At 33.0% G+C, this 15784-nt stretch overlaps 1 protein-coding gene across 4 annotated transcripts in view; it reads left to right on the top strand.

Moving 5' to 3' along the window:
- The window catches only part of LOC119828526, a 56581-nt gene that overhangs the window by 12314 nt on the left and 28483 nt on the right, over positions 1 to 15784 (top strand). For all 4 annotated transcript variants that reach the window (XM_038350702.1, XM_038350701.1, XM_038350704.1 and 1 more), the window contains exons 3-6: positions 2021 to 2190; positions 4739 to 4909; positions 7430 to 7662; positions 10219 to 10325. In XM_038350702.1, coding sequence (XP_038206630.1) covers positions 2021 to 2190; positions 4739 to 4909; positions 7430 to 7662; positions 10219 to 10325 — 681 coding nt within the window. The remainder of the gene's footprint in view (positions 1 to 2020; positions 2191 to 4738; positions 4910 to 7429; positions 7663 to 10218; positions 10326 to 15784) is intronic.

Raw genomic sequence — 15784 nt, 5'->3', positions numbered from 1 at the left:
ATATATAACGATGTTATCTATCGACAATTCGGTTACTAGACAGAGTATCGAGATATGAACCAGATTACAGAAAAAATGTATATTTACTATGTCGTCTAACGCGCGTTTACTTAAAATTGTTTTTTACTATTCCTACTTTGTTTTATACCATTTGTATCATCGTCACTGTTGAAGTGACACGTCTGCTACCAAGTACAATTTTGTAGCGTCATACAAAAACTATCACCATCTCTTATAATGACTACATAGCCCAATACATAATGTACAAGTGCGCTAACATTTGGATCACGGGATGGTGCACAGAATGAAGTATCCTATACCTACCGTATATATCACAACAATAGGTATGGTAAAGACAATTTTTCCCATACTATATCCGTAGGTCTGTTATGTAAATAATTTCGTTAACAATCTGTACACGTAAATAACAATTGTGTCCAACAGACGTCGAGTAGGCGTGAAACCACAGTTTCCGATACCCGCAGCTTGGCACGAGTCATACGGTCTATCGGTTGCTATATTTGCGGATCGTTAACCGCAAAGTGTCATTGTTATAGCAGTCTTAGGTTCTAAACGTGCTATGCATCTTATATATTCCTTAGCTCGAAATAATATTAGTCAAGTCCAGATTTTCCATCTCATCAAGTTTCAGAGAATGCGTCGATATTGCCTTGACGGAGGCTACGGTTTCGTTGTATGCAGTATGCAAACTGGTCTTATGCTAATTCATGCAAATTCTAACTTATGTCTTTCTTTCTCTTACATCGCAATGGAATTGTTTCAAGATATGAATTTTGGGTCTCGTGATAGAGATGCCTAGAAGTGACAATAGCTACGATTTATATTATTATTTGTATTTATATATTATTCGAGGTGAAACACCTTAGACCATTGGAAATTTCTGGAAACCTAGTTTAATATAACATTCAATACGAACTCATTCTGATCTAGAATTAAGATAATCTAGAATCATTAATACAAATACACTATCCAGAAACCAAAGACTACCTACTAAACTCGTCATGGTTTTCGATGTTTCAGTGAAGCAGTTGCTAGAATTCATGATGAATCAATTTTATGAAAATCAATTCAGAACAAAATAAGGATATTTATATTTAATAGGGAAATCAATAACATCAGCGATGATAAAAAATAAAACATCCCAGCACATAAGAAAATCTATTAAAAACCTTTAGGTTTTATCGCCTTCATATTGACGTAATTGAAATCCGTCTTGAATTATTCAATTCAAATATCGATCTCATTTTAGATTCGGGGAAAATGAATCTCTGTAGTTTTTAAGGAAGTTTTAATTCTAGAATAAATATATCATCATACATCCGCCTTTAATTGCTAATATGATATTCGGTTCTGTCCCTCCTCTGATTCGAGTTACTATGCTTAAACGAGAATTTTACTGCACAATGACTTGGCTGTAATATATATTGATTGGATTTCCCATGCAAATTATACAGAGCTTTACCTGTTGATCGAACTCAGTTTTAAAATCTATGCATGCCTCAATATTCTCAAATTAAATGCCCCTTGTTTATTGCTTTTATTGATAGCATCATTATAATTACGATGCTCAATAAATCAAATACTTGAAATCACAGAAATGGTTATTTTACTGACAACATTAACTTTTAACGCCGATTTTAAATTAAGGTTCTTAATTTTGTAATGGATACGTAAAATGTTTCTCCAGTCTAACTATTATTTTTTAGTAATTTATCCCTATTATCGAGTTGTGTTTTAGTTTAATGTTGCATGTAAATAACTTGCTTAAAAAGTCTCAGTGTGTTTTAGAATTTAGACCATATTACCAGTAAAATCTGTCTGTTAAAATTTGCATGCTTGCAGTATGACATTTTGTCACCATTTCACTCTAAAATCTGAATAAGTAAATTATGTTATTCAGATTTTAGAGTCAAGGTACATAAGAAAACTTATTGGAACGACTATTAAAATATTTGATTTGGAAAACAACTGAGTCCCAATTATCAATACCGTTTTCCAGTGCCAGCTGATACCGAACCGCCTAAGCTGCAAAGCCCCAAAGGTCTGGAGGAGGTGCAATCTGAGCTGTCCTACATGAAGGCGCTGGATGGTTTCGTGTTCGTGCTGTCCCAGCAGGGGGACATCGTGTACTGTAGTGAAAATATTGCTGAGCATCTTGGTGTGTCGCAGGTGAGGGGATTGTACCAATTACACTGAAGTAGATATTCCATTTTAGCATCATCATTATATGTTTATACTAGACGATCGTCCCGGCTCCGCCCGGATATCAAGATTTTTTATATAAATAAAACAGGAATCAATATCATCACCCAAGTCAGCTCATACCCTAACTGTATGCCAAATTTCCTCAAGATCCGTTCTGCAGTTTCAGTGTGATTGACGGACAAACAAATTTTCACATTAATAATATTAATGTGAAGTGTGATTAAACATAACTGTCAATATTTTTTTCTCCTTACTGTATTTTTAAATCTATGCCAAACAAAGGTATTATAATGTGCATGTCTAGTGTATTAATTACTAACATCGTATTCAGCATAATAAGTAGGGCTCTACCGATATGGTTTGAGATCTATCACTACGCTTCATTAGTTACTGCATTAAAAAGTAATAGCTATATCATGGAATAGATGGTTAACTATGGGCTGAGGACTTGTACTTAACAGGTTCTATATCCTTCATATATATATAATTAAAACAAATCGTGGTGAAGTTTTCTAACGTAAGTATTTCCAAATCTTCTTATGTATAAAAATCAATTGCTGTTCGTAAGTCTCGCTAAAACTCGACAGTGGTTGGGCCGATTTTGATAATTTTGGTTTTGATGCATTCATAATAGTCCAGGGAAGGTTTAAAAGGTAAAAAATACGGATAAATGTTTCGAAAAAAGGTCAATGGCGTTGCGAAGTTCGCCGGGTCATATTGTTGTTTAAATTATAAATTATAATGTTCTTCAGGCTATATACAAATCGTTTATGCGATTCGCATTTTAATAACGTATCTTGCGTCATTGTAGGTGGTATTCCCAAAATGTTATATGCATATTGCTTGTACAAACATAATATGATTAGCACATGTTTTAAATAGACTATTACACTGAAAAACTGAGAATAGTAGTGCTAATTATTCTAAGAAAAGAGATACTGTAGTAATATCCTTAAAGATTTGTGTGGAACTAATTAAATAACCAATTCACAGTAAACTATAAATAACATATGATTTTATTTGAATTACTGTGCTCCTCATAGAATAGAAGATGAAGTAATCGCATAACTAACCATGATATCATGCTTATCTTCTACTTGAGAAAAGCCCCAGAATAGATCTCTATTCTCTTATATTTTTTATACTTTACAACGAGATCCCTTTTCTCTTAATTTTTTTAATACTTTACGACATTCCGAAAAACGATAGCACGTTTCATAGAAAAGTTTGCTCTCATTTTAGAATCTTTCCCCCGACCTCCCTACCCAGGACCGTCGGTGATCTTCAATAATGAAGTTAGAACCCTAGGGGACAATATCGTGCGGAACTGTGTGCTGGAACCTAGTTGTACTATAAATATAATTAATTTAAGTGCTAAGTGGATTATTAAATCATTTTCCGCTTAGCCATAAATGTACAATACAGCAATAATACTCTAATAATAAGCAAAATATTTATTTCTTATCATTTTACGCGCTGCTTCGTCCGCGTTCATTCATCCATTGGTCATAAAAGAATGAGAATTGTGTAGCAGTTCTTGAATTTTAGGCCGAGAGATATACATCTGTATACGGTGGAGGACTTTGTTATATAATCTAGTGATGTTTGTAAGGCTATGACAAGATGCATTTTAATTTATGTAATTTAATGCATAACTTGCACGTTAACAAATCTTACATTCCAGCATAATCGCATCTCTTTTATTCGTTTGACGTTAGAAAGAGACGTATAGACTAAATATAACTTAGTACCTATTAACAGACTCGACATTGCTTTCGTTTAATTTATATTGCAATAATTGTAAGGCCATTCAATGATACTTACAAAGCACCTAATAGAAGTGAATGTGAAATTTGTTAATTCACTCTTAAATTTTTAACTAACTTGTCACCAAAATAACTAGATATTTAAAGTATAAAAAACGAAAATAAATAGAATAAACGTAACTTTTTTTTCCTATTTATACGGATAATATAATAATAATAAATAAGAAGATATCAATACTTCAATGCTAATGGTATAAAGCTGAAGAGCTTGTTTGTTTGAACACGCTTAAGGGGGTTCAAAAATCGAAGCACACTAAAAATATATTTTATTTTACTTGGAGCATGACGTTTAATTAAGATTCACATACTTTTATCACCTCAATCTTCGATAAGAGACCTCGTTCTAGGGAACTTCAATGACAAAACTCAAGAATCAAGTGTAGCGTTTAATTGACCTTTAGAATTTATTATTATACACGTGTAATTTTCTTACGTAAATGTAAACGTTAGGGGTATTATCTATTTATTATATTGCATTAAATGTTAATAAAAACATATTAAATTTATATATTTATTGCTAAGATTTTATCCGTCACCTCAAAATGAAGTTATTACAATGTTTTAACCATCTATATACCCTTATATATTTTTGCATCGTAAATGTAAAGATAATACAAACATCACAGAAAGTGTAATACGTGTCAACAAAATATTTGATGATACAAATGCTCGCTTCCGTTTCGCAGATGGAAATAATGGGGCAGAGTGTCTTCGAATTCAGCCACCCCTGCGACCACGATGAGATCCGGGAGGCGCTGCGCTCCAGTCATGTTGGCAGGCGTGATCTCCTCTTGCGTCTCAAATGTACCCTCACGAGTAAGGGGCGCAACGTGCATCTAAAGTCCGCTTCTTATAAGGTACGTTTGGATGCGTGATTTTGTAAGTGTTCATTTGCGAAAGGAGTGCTAACAAGACTAGTAGTGTATACGTACTGGATGGAGACGACAATACCTCAATAACAATACAAATAGACTCAGTATATACTTAGCAAAATTGAAGACTATACTTAGTACTACAAAAACATATTTTATCATGTACACACCCACCCGAACACACGCACACACCTACACACACGAACATACTTACATTATTAAAACTAACATTGACTACTCTGGATCACAGAATAATAAGTACAAACTGGATGCCGATATCGCTTCATTTTTTCTCGGTGAAATTTTTAACTCGGTATATCATCAAGTCATCACATTTATAAGTTTAAAACGCATTTGTTATTCTCCTGTTATGTCACGACACGTATAGTTTCGCAGAAAATAAATTGCTTTGATTATTGAAAACAATTCAAATAAAGAGAAAATTATGTGTAGAACAGGCAATTTAGCATTTGGATAAAAAATCAATAATCATTCAGGAAGTGAGGCGTTATATACAAAGTATACTCAAATAAATACCGCGTTTTAAACATTTGCGAATTTGTTCATAGAGTTAAACATCGCATATCATATATTGGCCTTATGAACCTCATAAAATATTTAAATACCAAATAACACGAAGTATGATGAAATCTTGCTACAGATTCACATAAATAAATAAGACAACATAAAGTCAAGATAATGAACGCCATAACTCGGACTATAAAAATTTAATTACATCTACGTATGGGTTATATAAAAATTTGCCGATGTCCGTGACCCGTCTGTACACCGATGTCTGGTCAAATCACACCATTCTCTGATTGTTTATACAAATATTAGCATAAGAAAAAGTCATGTTTGCCGAGCAAATATTGTGCGATAGATTTTGAGAAGGCGCTTTAAGAGCTGTAATATTATCCTCGTATTAGATTTACTTAACCTGAATTATATGAATATTTTTCTACCCACTATGATAAGTCTGTAAGAAGAAGGGGGGAGAACCATGTCCCCGCGGTGGAGACATATATACTGATGTGGGGATTTATAAATAAGTTTGCCATTACATTATCGCCATTGATTCGATTGAATGAAGCCGGTCAATCAAATTGGACGTGTTATCTTATCAAAGTTATATACGACAAATCCTCTTTTATCACCTTTTGGAGCACCTTAAAACGTCGATATTTTCAACATCGATATTTTATCAAAATATCGGACGTTTTAACTGTTGCAATACATATATACTTGTATACTAACATTATAAAGAGGAAAGATTTTTTATATAAGTATGTATGTATGTAATGTTGTCACGCAAGACCTACTCGAGTGATTTTAAACTTTCTTCCTCCGTTGGAGTGCTGTAACTTCGCCGAGTGCCGTACGCTATATATGTAGGTACCACGGGCGATGTCGAGACGAACAGCTAGTTACTTATATGTGCGAAAATTCAGTCTATTGGTGCATTGAATATCGTTTAAAAATAATGCTCTAAAAACAAGCCATCTTTGTTCACCAACTTTCAAATAAGAAGAGATTCTCAATTTGACTGGATTTTCTTTGTAAAAGTTACTTCATCGTCTATTTCAATTCCTGGGTGAACCGATTTTTAATAATTATTTTTTATGAAAGCTGGTGCCTCCCGTGTGGTTCCATTTAAATATGATCTAGTTTTGATAATTTGAACGCGGCTTAGTTTTTTGGTTCAAATAATTATGTATGTAAGAACGCCATTTTCAATGTCATTTTTGCACAAGTCCCTAACAAATTATTTGCACATTCATTGTTATTTTTATTCCGATACATAATTATGTAATTTGTATAATTACATGATATTATCTATACTAAATTTCGAGTCATGCTTTATTTCTTTCGGTGTGCTTTATTAATTGTTATACCTGCAACAATCTTATCTTGTCCCTAATTATTCTATGGATTGATTAATTACATATTTAAAAGGTTAACAACTTTATTTCATTTTTCATCCGTATTAACCCTCGTGCCCATCTATAGAAAACCAATGACGTATTAATTTGACGCAATGACACACGTTACAACGCCTAAAATATCCTGCATAGTGACGCCCCTATCCTTTTTTATAGTATTGAAGAATACTATTTAATCCAAGCATGGAAGTCTTGAAGTAAAAGAAATAATTGAATAATTTTAATGTTAATCAATTTAGTAGAAAACCCTTGTCATAAGTACTACAAAATAAATCTTTATGGTATGAAATGAAATATATAGCAATAGAATGGGATGGTTAAACGCTGCTCATTACTAACATGTTCCAAATGTGGTTGGCATCCTCAATCATCACTATACCGTAGACGAGCAGCATAGTACACACATTTAAGTTAATTTTTATAGTTTATTAATTATATAGTTATATAGTCACACTTTCATGACATCTTTTCTTTCAAGACCTGAACGCAAACAAGCTCCGAAAAATAGTCTTATTCGAAGTACCAGTGAGGCGTAATATACCTAATCGTCTCTAATTCTCAGGTGATACACGTCACTGGTCACATGCTAACCGATGAAAAAGCCAAGATAACCGAAAACAATAACACTGAAGACGAAGAGAGTAAGGAAGGCGCGAAGAAATTCAACAAGAACGGTGCTCTGGTGGCTGTCGCTCGTCCCATACCTCACCCCTCGAACATCGAAATACCCCTGGACAGCAAGACGTTCCTTTCGAAGCATAGTTTGGATATGAAGTTTACCTATACTGATGATGGGTGAGCATCGATTTAATTGTACGCTTTAAAATTACTTCTAGTAAAATTTGGGAGGTATTTAATTCAATCGTTTGGTTACAATTCAGTTTTCTTTTCTATTGTATAGAAGAAAACAGAGTATTTGTATACAAAGATACAAAAAATGATAAAAGTAGAATATTACTGACTACTTTAGAGTGTTAGTTTTACATGTGGAAGTGGTATCAAATCTCTCAATTCAGATGTCTGAATAAGATACGATACGAATTCAAACCTTTGGAAGCGTCTGCGAAAGTGTGGAAACCAATCACTAGAGTGCGCTGTAACTACTGCTTAAAGTACATTTTGTTTTATTTTCTTTTCTGCAATATAATCAGCTATGTTACAGTTTTAGTAATATAATGTTTAAATTTATTTTTAATGTGATCATACAATTTACGTTTGCTTTTAAGTTTTCTATAAGTACGTTTATTGTGGGAGTCGAGCACGCTTCGGCACGAATTGGGCCAGCTCGCACCGGGGAAGTACCACACCCCCACAGAAAACCGGCGTGAAATAGTGGCATGCCACTGTGTTTCGTACGGTGAGTGGGGGAGCCGGAGGCCTATTTCCTTTTGCTCCCCCTTCCCAGTCCATTCCTTCTTTCCTATCATGAATCCTTTCCTTTTCCCTTACCCACTAAAAGCGAGCAGCGCATTGGCAGAGGCACTACCTTTGCGAATGATCATGGGCGGTGGTGATCGTTTTCCATCAGGCGAACCACCAGCTCAGTTGCCCGCGATGACATAAAAAAAAAAAAAAAAAAAGTACCAAGTAGGTTTTTAAGTGTTTCATTTGAGAAACAATGCTTACTTTTGATATGTTCATTGTTCGATTCATTACTACTTAATATATTAATTTTCTAGTGCCTGCTTTTACATATACTTAGCACTTATCTATTATATTTAAATAGCAGTACAGCCCGGGTTCGCCCGTGGTACATGTATGGCCTATGAACACTCAGGGATTACATACTTATCGTGAACTTAATGTGAAAGAACTTTTGAAATCGGCCCAGTAGTTAATGACATTAACGCGTTCAAACAAACAAATAAACTTTTCAACTTTTTAATGCAGATATAGAAATGTGTTGATTATTAGAATAAGCATCTGTATCGAAACACATCTGTACTCATACATATTACAAAGAAATAAATTTTCTTTTGTTCCTATTGTTGAAGTTATAAGTTAGAAATTGTATTAGGAATACAAAATTTCATGGTTCCACGACGTTAGATATATCATAAACCTGATTAAATTTAGATTTCAAAGTGAACTCGTAAATATAATGTTCTATCAAGATCCATAAAATCTTATTGTTAACCTGCAGTAAGGTAAAAAATTATTTATCAACTGAACTTGACTTGACAACTGAAGTTGACTGAGCCACATTTACATTATCTGTTATAAAACAAGCATATGCGAGTAAATTAACTCGGTATCATAAACCATGTTACCATAGTTGAGACATTTTGCTACTTCCTTTATAAATAAAGCGTAAAGCACGCTTATACATTACTTTGAATCGTTTAATATTAGCCATCTGAATACTTTGGTGCAAGATAGATTTAGCTTGATACATATGAGTCCTTGATTCATTACTAAATCTACATTTAAATGTTCCTCCATTTAAAAACAGATGTTTAGTAGTGTCGTATGTTAACACAAGATGGCGCTATTTACAATAGCCGCTGCATTACCTGACCGAATTTAGGTAACGCTTTGTGCAGTGATGTTTGACCTTTACAACGTCCCATGCGACTCGGTTGTATAATATCAACAAAAATATCACCTTCAAACGTATTTTGTAGGTTAAACATGATTCTGTTTTGTGCTCAGTACATGATAAACGTACCAAGTGATGGAAATGATGCAAAGAGTGTCGTGATTTGTGAAGTGTAGATTATTTTATTCTTTTATGATTGTGCGATTGTTGTTATTCTGTGCAGTTCTTATGTTTTGTGATTTTAAATGAAATGGCGGGGATTTTGAATTCGACCACTACTTTTGTGAGTAGTTTTGTTGACTTTTAATATTTGTATATACACGCCTATAATTATATATTGCTCTATAATTAAATGGATACAAAAGAATATCTCTAAATAATTAAAATTTTCAAACAAGTACTTAATAGGTTTGGCGATAGGTCATTCAAGGTTAACTATGTACCGGTAAACATAACCTAAACATGAAACATATAGGTCACATTGGAAGTAACCTTTGTTATTATGGTGTTATAATCATCATATTTCATATATAATTTATTAGAAGTCGTGGAGGACAGCGTTTTGAAAGTAATAAAAACCTTTTTAGAGTACTTCTTTTACTTAAATTTAAAATGAATTTGTAATTAATACCTAATTGATAAATTTTTATCACGATTTGAATTGCCTATATATAAATGAAAGTGGTGCAATTTTAGCAGTACCTAACGACATCAAAATAATACAAAGGTCATGAAAAATACGGAAAACGCAACCGCAGCGTAACGCAATAAATATTTTATCATATTTTTACATGTTCTTTGTTTTGTTACAGTTTAATGAATACCCTTGGATTCGACTCCAGCGAGTTAATCGGTCGTTCCGTATACGACTACCATCACGCCGCCGACAGCGCCTCTTTGGTACACCAATTCAAGTCGCGTAAGTGTGATTATTTTTTTATTTCCATAAATATTTAACACTATTCACTTATGTTGAAAAGAAAACAATAGTTGCGGATATAGGTATTTCTTGTTAAGCGCCATCTATTGTTAATTGATAGAACTTAGATAACATATGATTATATTGCCACTGTTGCAAACTAGATGGCGTTCGCTCTCCGAAAATGATTCTATTTATATGTACCAAATTCATAAACTAGGACGCTTAAATAACATATTCCTGCCTTATACGTGACATTAGACACAATATTTTCGAAAATATTTATACATTCCTGTAAAATATAAAAACTAGGCTATTGTCTGGTAATTAATTATAACACGGGTTAACCTAACTACAATTCTATAAATAGCGTGTTATATGTAATACATTACTTGCATATTTGTTTTCCACTTCAGCGTGTCTCAGGCCAGTGTGAAGTATTAAAACAACTCATTAACGTCAGCGTTCCGAAAGAATCGCATTTTATTCTTACGTGGCTATTTTAACAACCGGATATGTATTGGCACTGATTCACTATGAGAGCTGACAAATGGCGCTTTCGTTTGTAGCGGCAAATGATTTATTTGTATATTGTAATTGTTAAAAGAGTTAGTGTAGTATGTGATTGTTGTAACGTTAGTAACGATGTTGCGCCGCTATTTGCTTTTATAGCAGTGGAATTTGCATAGTTAATAGTGATGCTAATTGATTTGTAATTATTATTATTCGTCGATAAATACGTACCCTACTGACATTAGTCTACATTATTAGCCGAGTACTCTGAGTTATCCTACTTCCTACTATAATATTCTAAATGCGAAAGTTTGTAAGGATGTGCGTATGTTTGGTACTCTTTCACGCAAAAACTACTGAACCGATTGCAATGAAATTTGGTACGTAGACAGCTGGACAACTGGAGTAACATATAGGCCATTTTTTATCCCGATATTCCTACGGAGTACGGAATTACGCGGGTGAAACCGCGTGGCGCAGCTAGTATAGGTATAAATCAGAAAAGAATCGTCATTATATGTGATAAGACTAGAAACTCATTGTTGATTATCAGTTTTTTTACAAAATCAAATCGCAAATCGTTGATCCACTAAAAGTACATTATGATATATATCACTGTAAATCCAGCTTTATTACGAAAGTAAATATGTACCTTGGTTTTTATTGCCCTTAATTTTGTGATATACATATTAATGTATATCACAATAATGTTTGTACATATAATGTTTGCTTGTTAATAACAAACAAACATTGCAATATAGTTGCAGTCTGTTTACTTGGAAGATTCTCAAGGCTTAAATGATTATTATTTAATGAATGACATAAGTTCATCCGTTCGGCCGCCATTTTTAGTTAGATTTAATTGAACACTGATTGTATCGCACTACAATATAAATATGTTTTGTTATGTAATTTCAGCTATAAATAACGTGAAAATTGGCTCTCTAAACAGAAATTTTATGTGAAAAAATAAATATTTATGCAAATAAATTATCAATTTTCAAATATGTATATAGTTAAATTTAAAAGAATAGAAAAATTAGATTATGAGGCGGGATACGAACCCGCGTCATTCACCGTACCGCGTTAAAATGTGTCGATATATTTTCTAAGTAAATACTTCCCAAATATCGACCATAACTTAAAAAATTGATTTTAAAAATATAAAATATTTAACCTTCTGGTCTTTAAAAATACTAAAATTGAATGTATCAGAATAATGTGAGCATACTACAATATTTACGCGTATTTAGTGGCAGGCACGGGATGCGAAATAAAAATGTATTTGTAGTTCAGTATCTAACGCAATTTTGAATAAAATAACAAAAATAACGAACTCAAATAATGTTCTAAAACTTCTAATGACCAATTATCTGTTAGTTGCAAAAAAAATCTGAATTAGGTCATATCTCTTAATAACGTATCATTTTGTTATCATTACTTGCGTCCAAATTAATACTGATAAAAAATCAGTACAACTGTGATGTGTGCGATATCGTATCACTACTACAAGCGCGAATCAAAAGTCGTGAACTGCGAATGAGCCCCCATAAAGAGTTCATACCTTCTATATTGTGTTCGATAACAATTTGCCAATTGACCATAATACGTGTGTGATCATTGTCATTGGTAGTTGCGCAATATTTCAATCTTTTAGCCATTATATCTAACTGTACTTTATTTGTTATTCCACCCACACATAGCACGCGCAATGAAATGCCTGCTGTTGTTATTTTTTTTTTCTTCGCTCAACTACCGTTTATTAGTTTTCTCAATGCCAATAAATACTTCGGGGAAATTTACGATATCTTAGGCTAATTATTCAGTAGTTTTCTATTGTGTTGAAGTAAAATGAGGTCGGAATTAGCATAGCGAATAATTGTATATTAAAAAGTAAAGGAGGGAAATATTGAGGCTGGCAATGTAATTGAAATATGGGTTAAATTATAATTATTATTTGAATACTTTGTATTCACCTACAATAATTGCTGTTTTTTTTTCATGATACTTGACGAAACAATAAATAACATTTAAATGGGTTTGTTAGATATAATGAAAATGTATTTAAACTCAAAAACACAAGTATATATGATTAATTCATAAATGTTTCAAGGCCGTACATGTAATTTGTCGTTCTTAAAACGAAGAAAAACGCCTACAGACTCATCCAAAAAAATGAAATTATATAATGGAACGTCATTTTTATAAAAAAATACCGTAAACCGTAATTCGTTATTTAGCCCTACTGCGATAGCAGAAACTATTACGTCTTGTTTTCAGACTTGAGTTAATTAAAGACATCCCTAACGTGCCTAGGGGTGTGGTATCTTTGTTTTTATTACGCCTCGGGTTTCTCGTTTCGTAACGCAAAGTAAGCCTTTGCTATTGACCGAGATTTGTATTCTACAAAGTACATCGTCTCTTACATATAATAGAGTAACCTTTGTAGGTTGCTCCACTCGCTTGCTACTCGAATAAAAATGTTTAGGCATGTTCATCAAAACTACTAAAATTTTTCTCTGGGAAATTTCATCCACCCCGATTCGATATGACTTTATATTTCTGTTAAGTCATCTATAATAACGAACTTTTTGTGCACAATAATGGTAAATGGATTTACTTTTAACATTATTATAACCTATATAATATGAAGAAATATTATCTATTGTTTATCGTAATAACAGCTCTTGCTACATAAAAAAAATATTGTAATTAATAGTATTTTTAAAAGAGCAACTACAGAGCTACTTGCCGGCTCTTCTCTGCAGAAACTGCCTTCCGAACCGGTGGTAAATGTTATAACTGTGTAATGGAAGTCTAATTGAATGAATAAATGTTCGAGTTTGAGTATTAACGATTATTTTTACCTTTGATATTAGCATTCGAGGGAGGTACGAAATACGACAGACCATATGCTTTAAAAGTCCTCTATTTATACAAACAGAAACGAAATTACTTATGATATGCCAAAGGTAGGTAGGAACATTATATAATTACAGAATTTAACACACTATGGCGTGTGTCACGCCTACATTTCGAGCTAGACAGTGCAGATCTGCATTATTAAATCTAATTAATTTAATTATATTATGCCTCTTTCAATCTTTTTTGCTATGTTAGTAACAAGCATGTTATAAGTTTCAAGTTTGAATGTTGTGGATTCAATTTCAAAATCACCTATACTTGGTGCAGTAAGAAAGAAGCAGATAATTATTTTAGAGAGTTATGTTGAAAAATCCAATAGTAAGACATAAATAGGAGCATGGAAAATTAAAAATTAGAAACAACAACGATATAAATAAGTTCGCATTCAATATCTGACACTACTCACAATTATATTTCGGTCACGAGCCAATTTCATAACGTTATTTCAACAATCCCTGTATGTAAATACATACATCGCTGTCAGATACATCAGATACAGAAGTTATCCAACTATCGCCAATAGTAGCAAATTGAATTTGTAAACATAAGGGGGGCGCTTAATATTCCGGCGGGAATATGGGGAATTTCTTACGAACGTCACGTTTCCCGACCTTGTTACCTAACCGTGGATAAAATATCTCCCCTCGGTCGCGTGGGTGAATTCGTGTGGGTATATTGTTACGAGCCAAGGGTATTAATTTGGTGTATTATGGGTTGTAATTTGTTGTTGATAAGCGGTAATGGACACCTAACTGAAATTTGTTGGTTTAATTGTATATATATCGGAAGAAATATTTGAAGGAGTCCCGTGGCATAGTACTTATAAATTAAGTAGTGGCTATATGATGGAAAATTTAATATGTACTATGGCTTGAAGTATTATTATTACTTATTATTAGTATGGTTTCCATATCTTATCGTATATAGGATATTGTTAAGTTTATATACCTCGGCTGCTGATTTTTAATTGAATTCCCTTGAAAATATAACTCCATAATAGGCGGTGTCACTTCATAAGAAAAATTTTAATTACAAATAAAAAAGCAACTTCGCAACTCAACCTCATTGTGTTTATAAATATAATATTATTTTGGTTTCAGGTCAGTTACAACTTGTACTGATTGCGAACGACTCTTTTTCTATTGTCTGTTTTATTACTCACAGTTGCCTTTCCTATAAAACCTACAAGTTATGACTTTACGGGGAACGGGTCGTGAACTTTGTACTGCTTTTAATGTTTTCTCGTATCGTTTACATCACACCATAATAGCTGTTTAATGGTTCTTACTGTTAATTAAAAATATTTTTCTATTCAAGGTTATAAAACGACTCTTTATTATATGAATTTAAATTTCAAATAGCTTATATTGATATATATTGAATCTCTTACGAAAAGCTTTTATTACATTAAAAAATCCCAATAAATTGTTGGTGAATGGTGCCGAAACATGGAGTTTTTACGTTGTCATTTGATATTTATCGGTAACCTAAGTACATCGGAGCAGTTATATAGCGAACATTTGAAGGCTCTTCATGTCCTATAGTCGTATAATTATATTGCGCTGACATTTCTCGAAATATAAACAAATAAGCTGTCATATGGACTGCCGTTATCAGTGAAAATTTATAAATTTTTTCTTTAAAATTTGCGATTTCATAACATCATGGTGGTGATGACCAATCGTTTTCCCCGTATCATTTTACCTTTCCAGAAAATGCTCAATGCGTCTAAAGAAGTTATTACCTCGAAAATATACCTACAGATGACGTCGATAGCATTTAAACTTTATAGCGACATAAACAAAATAATCCTCCTTGGAGGGACTAGGAATAAAATGTAAACTTTAAATGCATTAATTGTTGTCGATATTATCTTCACAATTATGTAGGAGCATTAATTTTTAATTCGAGCATACACACGCGACGCGACGGGCTTGCAAGTCGCGCGCGGTTACCGCTCCTTTTTGTTATTTTATGCAACAAACAGCCCTGCTGGGAAGGCGAAATTAAATTGTACAGCT

The sequence above is a fragment of the Zerene cesonia genome, chromosome 8, assembly GCF_012273895.1.
Source record: "Zerene cesonia ecotype Mississippi chromosome 8, Zerene_cesonia_1.1, whole genome shotgun sequence".
NCBI classification, from domain to species: Eukaryota; Metazoa; Arthropoda; class Insecta; order Lepidoptera; family Pieridae; genus Zerene; species Zerene cesonia.
The sequence above is the reverse complement of the archived record's forward strand: the minus strand, read 5'-3'. Positions and strand labels throughout refer to the sequence as shown.